At 36.3% G+C, this 8,332-nt stretch overlaps 1 protein-coding gene and 1 pseudogene across 1 annotated transcript; one reads left to right on the top strand and one right to left on the bottom strand.

The window, feature by feature from the left end:
* Nucleotides 1-655: 655 nt before the first annotated feature.
* Nucleotides 656-1,179, bottom strand: LOC130428385 (olfactory receptor 52K1-like; annotated as a pseudogene).
* A 2,027-nt stretch (nt 1,180-3,206) lies between these two features.
* On the top strand, nt 3,207-7,788 carry LOC130428123 (olfactory receptor 52K2-like). The gene is made up of 2 exons (XM_056755988.1): nt 3,207-4,111; nt 7,737-7,788. Exons 1-2 carry the CDS (start codon nt 3,207-3,209, stop codon nt 7,786-7,788), a joined length of 957 nt encoding a protein of 318 aa, XP_056611966.1.
* Nucleotides 7,789-8,332: the final 544 nt, after the last annotated feature.

The raw sequence follows: 8,332 nt of genomic DNA, 5'->3' as shown, positions 1-8,332 counted from the left end.
GTATTTTGACATGTTATGCATTACACCTCTAAGAGCCTCCCAATTACTGTAATAAACAAATACATTATGATGACACTACTCACCATATGCAGTAATATAAGCGTGCATGATAAAGTTAGTAGTGAAGATGGTAATGGCTTATACAACTCAGTATGTTTTTGAAGAATGTCTTTCGTTTTGACTACTAAAAAAAATATGTTTTTTTTAATCTATTTTGAACATTTAAAATGTGAACAAAAAAAAACTAGAAAGTTTTAATATGAATACCCACAGAAATCCATTAAAACACATGCATATTATTCATTATGCGTAGTAAAAATGCAAAAATGTATAGTCATTTGATAGTCACTCACTTTTGAAACCATAAAAACTTACCACAGTTCTTAGATTTAGGATTTGTTTCATGAATACATAAATACTCAGTTTGCTCTGATAAAAGACTTTATCAGAGCCACATCTCTTTGTACTAGACTGGTCATTTCAGTGCATTATGTTGAAAGTAACAAAATGTGTGTTAGTACAAATGTAAAATCTTGACAGTGTTCATCAACTGCTTCTGAATATACGACTATTGGGAAAGATATTGTTTCCTGTTCTAAATGAAGAAAAAAGATGTCGAAGCAAAAGTCAAAGCAAAATAAAATGTTTAATTCAGTCAGGTATTCATGGCCTTCATATGACTCTTACCAGATCTGAACACAGAAGCAAAAATAACAATAGGTTATATGTAGCAATAATAAGAACTAAATCTACAGTTGGTATAAGGAAAGCTGTCAAAAGTCCTACTAAGTTATTCACGGATCACCACATGCCAACTGAACCAATGCCATGTGTTCACAATAATCAATGATCAATGATATTTGTACAAAATTGCTGTTTTTCAGCCAGAACAATGACAGACATAACCAAGACTGCATTCCTGATTACTGGCAAAATAACACACTTGAGAAAGTTAGTAATTTCTGTGTTTTTATGATAATAAAGAGGTTTGCATATTGAAAAGTAACAATCTATTCCCATCCATAAAAGCAAAGTAGATTGAAATGATCCTTTAAAATTAAGAAAGAACTTTTGTAATAAGCAGCCAGTCAGAGATATTCCATTCCAGTTGAATTAAACGTTAAGAAGCATGTGAGGCATAAATACTATAGGCATTAACAATTCCACAACTGCTAACATACCTTTTTCTTAATATTTGTATAACCATAGGCCCTTATTTAAATCATCTGTGTACTGTATTCTATTGTTTTATGGTATCTGTGTGTTGTTGCTGATTCTGTGTACTGGATGCTCCTGTCACCAAAACAAATTTCTTGAATGTGCAAATATACTTGGCAATAAAGCTCTTTCCATCCTTAACATGGTCAACTTATTAAAAAACGAGTTGGACTTATGATGTAGTATTTCTTTGCGATACACTCCTCCAGCATTCCAACACAGGTTTTTTATTAGTCTGGATCCCTGTCTCATAACAGGGATCCTATTCCTTTGATTGGGCAATTCTCCCATAAATGCCAGCACATGCGCCAACCGACGAGCGATAGGAAGACCCGCTTATCAAGATTGCTGTGCTGCGTCAAGATTGGCTGCACTGTGGGCCTACAGCTGCAGCTCATTACTCTTGCGATAGTGAGAGAAGTTGAGGTGTGTTTGTTTGTTCATGGCATTTCAGGGATGGATGTTATATAAACGGTGGATGTAACACTGGATTTGGAGATAGTTTGAAAGTGATAGATGGCATGGTCCTGGTTCTTAAAGACAACGGACATGAACTGCTCTCTGTGTGTCAAATATGTCTTATGTCTGGGTTTTATCGGCAATCGGCACATCCGTGCATAATTTGTTACGAACATTTAAAAGCAGAGCACAAAGTTGACAATGATATTGTGACAATCTTCATTTAATATTAACTTATTTGGGCATCTAAATAAAGAAGCACATTTTAAAATAAATACAAACACAGAAGATATACGGTAAACATATGCACATTTTTTGGTAGACCCGGATTGTTTTCGTTCATCACTTAATGTGCAGTGAGCATTTTACTCAGTAATGTCATGAAACAGAATACTTATGGTGTGTAGTGTTGCTTTGCTTTGAACACGCCATCTAACTTTTTCATCTGTGATAAAGATGAAAGTAGCTCACTTTTGCAAATACTCTCTAGTACTAGCAAAACTTGAATTGGCAAATCATTTTTTTATAATAATAATAATATTTTAGGAGTTTAAACATGTCATTATTGAATGTGTTGTCAGAAAACAGCATGATATGCAGGGAGCTTCCATGGCAATATGTATTTGCTACTCTTGGCCATTAGGTAGCTCTTGCTAATATCTTTGAATGTAACTGACTTTCATTAAACAAGAATGGAATGTTTTAAAACACATTTACTGCTGGAATCAACTCCCTGACTCTATTTAATTTTACTCAAAGCCGGTTCAGGATTAAGAATTAAAGACACAATAGCAGTCAAAATTACACACTAAATGCAATATTCAATGCTACCTAATTACTTTTGAAGAATTGATAGCTACCAAGAAGTTCCAAAGAATTGGTAAAGATTTGGCAATTCTCTGTTACCTTATTATGTCTCCGAAAGAAACAAAAGGAAAATGAGGGGGCCTAAAACTGATCCATGTTGCCAACAAAATTCCTCTCTTCTGTCCTTCTTTTCTCTAATCATTGTCTTACTTTGTGTCCCTATGTTTAATTAATATTTTTCTTGAAAGTGCTAGGGATGGTGGCAGTCCATTGACTCATGGGAACACAGCACGGCATACTAAAGCTCCATAATATCTGTCAAGCATTCATTTCACTCGGAGATGAAGGACATGGCATTATAACTGAAACATGACTCTGCTGAGAAGAAAACAGTAAAGTGAGAAATATCTATATTGTATGTTTTTCAGCTTTTTTGTCAGATTCTCATGTAATCTATCTCTCTTTCTCTCCAGCTTTTTGTGCCGATTTATTTCACATCATAACAAACAAAGCAGCCTTGGAATTAAGGTAAACTTAGTCATTACAAACTGAAAATCTATATGTACATTTTTTTATTAGCATTTTGATAAGTCCTATACAACAGTACAGATATACATATATATATATTGTCATAATGTGCATTGTTATCCAGGTTGGTCTTCTTGATTAAACCAATTTTCTTCTTTCAATTTGCTTTGTTTATGTGTGAAAAGGTGATCAGTATGAGGAATTTCTCTGCACAGAATATTTCATTTGCAGACTTCAAACTGGTTGGTTTCTACAGTCTGGAAGAATGGAGGCCTTTTTTATTCATCCCTTTCTTCCTAATGTTCATATTGTCAATCTTTGCTAATTCTATTCTTATATATTTAATCATATCACAAAGATCTCTGCATTCTCCTATGTATGTTCTAATTGGTCTTTTGGCGGTTGGGGACTTCATATTGCCTATTTTGTTTGTACCTCACATGCTTCTTAGCTTTTTATTCAATTGGAATGGAATATCTCTGACTGGTTGTTTGATACAAATGTTTGGTCTTCATTTCTTTGGAGCATTTCATTCGACTTTGCTTTTATGGATGGCAATAGACCGTTACTTTGCGATATGCAGACCTCTTTATTATCATAAATACGTGGAACTCTCTAACTTTCTTAAGTTTGTTGTCTTGCCAGTCATCAGGAATGCAGCATTTGTAATGTCTGTCGTCATTCTGGCTGGAAATCTGTCATTTTGTGAAACAAATGTTATTGATCACTGTTTTTGTGAGCACATGGCACTGGTTCAGTTAGCCTGTGGAGATATATCCATTAATAATTTAGTAGGACTTTTGACAGCTTTCCTTATACCAGCTGCAGATTTTATTCTAATTTCTGCTTCATATATTGTGATTTTCATCTCAGTGTTCAAATCTGGTAAGGGTCATATGAAGGCCTTTAATACCTGCATTACACACCTGATTGTTATTTCAGTTACTTTGACTTTGGCCATGACCTCATTTCTGTCTTACAGAACGAAAAATAATTTTTCACCTGATAGTCATGTATTTGTAGGCACAATGTACATACTTTTCCCAAGTTGTTTTAACCCTATTATTTACGGAGTAAGAACAAAGGAAATAAGACTATTGTTTCTAAAGTTTATTAACAATGTGAAGGTCTGTTCCATATCCAAAGAAAAAACTGATGTTGTGCTCAATATAATGCATTAAATTGATTAGTCAGGCACAGGGAAGTCTTGTTATAATTGAGTTTTGGATTTTTAAAGGCTATTACATGTGAGAATAACACAATTGTAATGTGAGCAAAATTGAATGGATTAACCAAAGAGCGCACAAGTGTGTAAAAAACACGTTGTATGCTTCCTTCATAACAAATTATTTAAGCATATTGTATGTCTTTGTTTTTAAACGAAATGCAGGTGTATGGTGATTTTATTAATACTGTGGGGATGTTTGTTAACTTAAAGAAATGTTATGTATAGGATATGGGAATAACCAATATTGTAGTCAAACTTCTTTAAATAAACTTTGCAAAAGTGTTGTGTGTATTTTTGCCAAGCTTCCTTAAATTCCTCTCAAGAGAGCTTCAGTTAGTATTTAAAGAATACCAACACAACATACACATACAATTTAATTTTAATTTTAAAATGGAATAGAGTAAATCAAGTTCAATAAGCATGTAAATTGAATGTCACTTTTTGCCATTTCTTTATAAATGTACAGAGTATCTTGTTTATCCTAAGCTATTCCGTTCACCGGTCTTCAAATCCTCCACACTGCAAAAAAGCATTTTATGGATCCTGTACGATCCTGAAACTACAGCAGACCACGGGATTTTGTTTTCTTTATCACAGATGAGGGGAACGTGATACCTAGCTGTATGTTTTGCATTAAGATCAGTGATATGAAAACTTTGTGTAGGCATAACCGAGTGTGTCAGAATAAAAATGCAACACACGTCCTCCATGTACATTCTGGCCAATGAAAATAAAGTGTGTGGTCATCAAAGCTTTCGCTACAATTTTTAGCTATGACAGAGCTTGATGTAGGGGCTATTCTCATTTTGCTCTCGCGGTACTTTGAAGGCACATGTGATCGTAAGGTGGCTGCAGTGCTGAATTAAGTCTGTCAAATTTTCTAACCAGAATATATCTACATTTGCATTAAGGCATTTAGCAGTCCCTTTTATACAAAGCTATCCGTCATAAGGAGGCAATAAGTGCAATAAGTGACAATAAGTGCTTATACCAAGATACTAGTTTTACCAAAGCCAGAACAATAGCTGTGAAGAAACAATTTTTTCGAGACGAAAGTATTCAAGGAAAAGATAAGTAGTTTTCTGAATGTTGTGAGAAATGTGGTTGATCGTGGGGTGGGCCAGGAATACAAGCAGCTGGTTCTTGGCTAGGTTCAGCTGGAGGTGGTGCTTTTTCATCCAACTGAGATGTCTTCTAGACTGGCTGTAATGCTTGCTGCTACTGCCTAGAAGGCATTGTTTTTGTCAGACGGCAGTGGATCTGCGCAGCGCAACAGTAGAACAAGCCTACTGACATGGGAGGCACATTGCAAAATCACATGAGCAAAATCAAATTACAGGGAATCGCATGATAAACTGGAAATATGGCAAAATAAAAGACATGAAAAGATTAGTCAGCAGTAGACTGCAGTAGTCCGTAAGTCTGCTCTTTACCCTTCTTATTGTTGTCCTAGAATGTTGCCTGTTGTTAGTTAAGAATATGTGTGCTTGTTTATTTAATCTACTCGACCACTGGATGCTAAAATCCAAGTAATTTCTCTTCCGTTGGGTACTGTGTTACTGGAGTCATATTAAGATTCCTTTAGCCGCTCGTTACTGCTAGACAATATAGCAGAGGTGGGGGACTCGAGTCACATGACTCGAGTCACAATTTTCAGGACTTGCGACTTGCTTGACAGAAGTAAGAAAATGACTTGACTTGACTTTGACTTGAGAGCAGGTGACTTGCGACTTGACTTGACTTTAAATTGAAGACTCGACAATGACTTGAACTTTGTAAAGTAATGAAATTAGCTAAAATAATTATTGTGGCTCAGCAGCACTACAGCGCCTGTCCCTTTAAAGCTGCTCAACTCAAACCGCGCCAAACAAGGTGTAACAGCCAATTACTGTAGAGCAGTTACGATAGAGATGAAACTGTGCATGCGCCTGGCGGCTTGAAACAGTTGTGGCCGTTACAATGGCGGACAACAGTCGAGCTCCACAGTCACGTTTGGCTATAAGGACTTTGAACTGTAGCGTGAAAAATAAAAATGATTTGCCAGATGCAGAGTATGCAACGCGAGGATTTCTGACACGACAACCACAACGTCATATTTCGTCCGACATTACAAGAACCACAAGGAAAGGTAAGAAAGTAATTTCTTTATAGTCAGTGTAATAAAACGATTGTATCATGTAATTACTAATATAATGAATTAATCGTTTCTGTTTGTCATAACTTTGCCTTGGTTGTTTTTTTATTATTAGAAATGTGGTCATCGATCATCACTGATAGGCCTACATCTCATCTCATAGTTATATGAATTGGGGAATCTGGCTATAACGGCGTAGCCCGGAATTTTATGTTCTTAAAACATTAAAATCAAGAAGGGCTTCTCTGTATTACATGTAGGCGAATGTCTTTATTAAATGTGCGTATGTTCAAGTGTTTGTGTGGACTGAGTGTGGAAGCTGAATAGCAGCTCACTTATATACTGCGGATGACCGGGTGATGGACGCGCCGGTGACATCACTTGGACTTAAATAACTCTTTAAAAACTTTGCGGTCATACTGACGAGAATAATTTCATAGTTCGAATCTGTTAACTGTTTGGATTTTTTTTATACTCACAATAACAACAAATAATGAAACCAGTTCAAATAGAAAACAAATATTCTCAGATTATATATTACGTATGAAACGTGCATATTGCGCGTCCACCGCAGAGATGACGATTAAGCATCATAACTTCATCACTGGGCTATATTAACATACATTTAATTTATATTCTACCGAAATGAAAAAGATCCGTTCATTTTGATAAACAGGATTCAATATCGAAGTCAATAAAATGATCCGGGATTCCCATAAATTGCAAATTCCCTATAGGCCTACAGTTCACATTAATGGACAGCACAAGTTTTACAGCATCATATACTTAAAACATACAATAGTCAAGTTGTCAGTCACAATACTTAGTTTATAAGCTTCATAGCCTGTATAAATGCTTAAGTCATTCTGTCATACAAGTATTTCCATTTCTGTGTAGACCGTTTCAATTCAATTGAATTAGATTGTATTATATATTTCAGACTGGATTTCTTTTGTGTAAGCAACACTTTTATTTTCAGATATTAATGTTGCACAGATATGCATATAATTCATATATAGCAATGTGAATAAGATACATAATGTGTGTATATAAGTTCATCTTTTCTGTGCAAAAATAAACATGTATCTAAAAAATTAACCTCTGTTTATTTTAGTACTGCGACTTGACTTGCTTAGGGTGAACCCTTGACTTGACTTGACTTGACTTGCTTGATTTGTCTAAACTGTGACTCGAGACTTGACTCGAGACTTGATGGTTAAGACTTGAGACTTGCTTGGACTTGACCATATGTGACTTGTTCCCATCTCTGCAATATAGTTTCGCACTCAAAAGCACGGAGCTAGTTGATCGCTGTTTGATCCGTGGCCCATTCAAGTCTTACAGGCTTTGTTTTACTAATAGAGAAGGCATGTTCAGCTGTATTCTGTTCACGCTAATCCCAATAAATACTTAAGTGGTGCCTCTGCACTGGCACGGTCTACCAGGGCGACTGCACCGAACAAAGACACCGGCAAGGCACTTTAGTATATCCAATTCAATGTGCCTCTGCTTTCTCTATCCTTGTATAATAACAACATGTGTTTCCAGTTTATCCCTGTTCGCCACTGCACGCAATGTTCTCACCTCTTCACACCTACCCTTCTACACCTGATCTCTCTGTGGGTATCTGGAACTGGCTGTCAGCTGTGAACAAGGCTGACTTCAGTCATGCTTTTGCTAGCCAATCTGACGTTCACACTCTAGGTCTTTCTGAGACATGGCTTCGTCCTGAGGACTCAGCCACACCCGCTGCTCTCTCCACAAACTACTTCTTCTCTCACTCTCCCTGCTTAACTGGAAGAGGAGGAGGAACAGGTTTGGTTATCACCCAAGTCCCCAAGTTCCTCTTTAAAACTTCATTGAAGAGGTAGATGTGCCTTTCTCATTATTTGCGAAGGATGGTTGGCCCTCTTGTTCTCTTTGGGGACTTCGACATCCACCAGGAGAAACTCTCTGCT

The sequence above is a fragment of the Triplophysa dalaica genome, chromosome 9 (genome assembly GCF_015846415.1).
Source record: "Triplophysa dalaica isolate WHDGS20190420 chromosome 9, ASM1584641v1, whole genome shotgun sequence".
In the NCBI taxonomy this organism is placed as follows: domain Eukaryota; kingdom Metazoa; phylum Chordata; class Actinopteri; order Cypriniformes; family Nemacheilidae; genus Triplophysa; species Triplophysa dalaica.
This window is presented reverse-complemented; position numbering and strand designations above follow the sequence as displayed.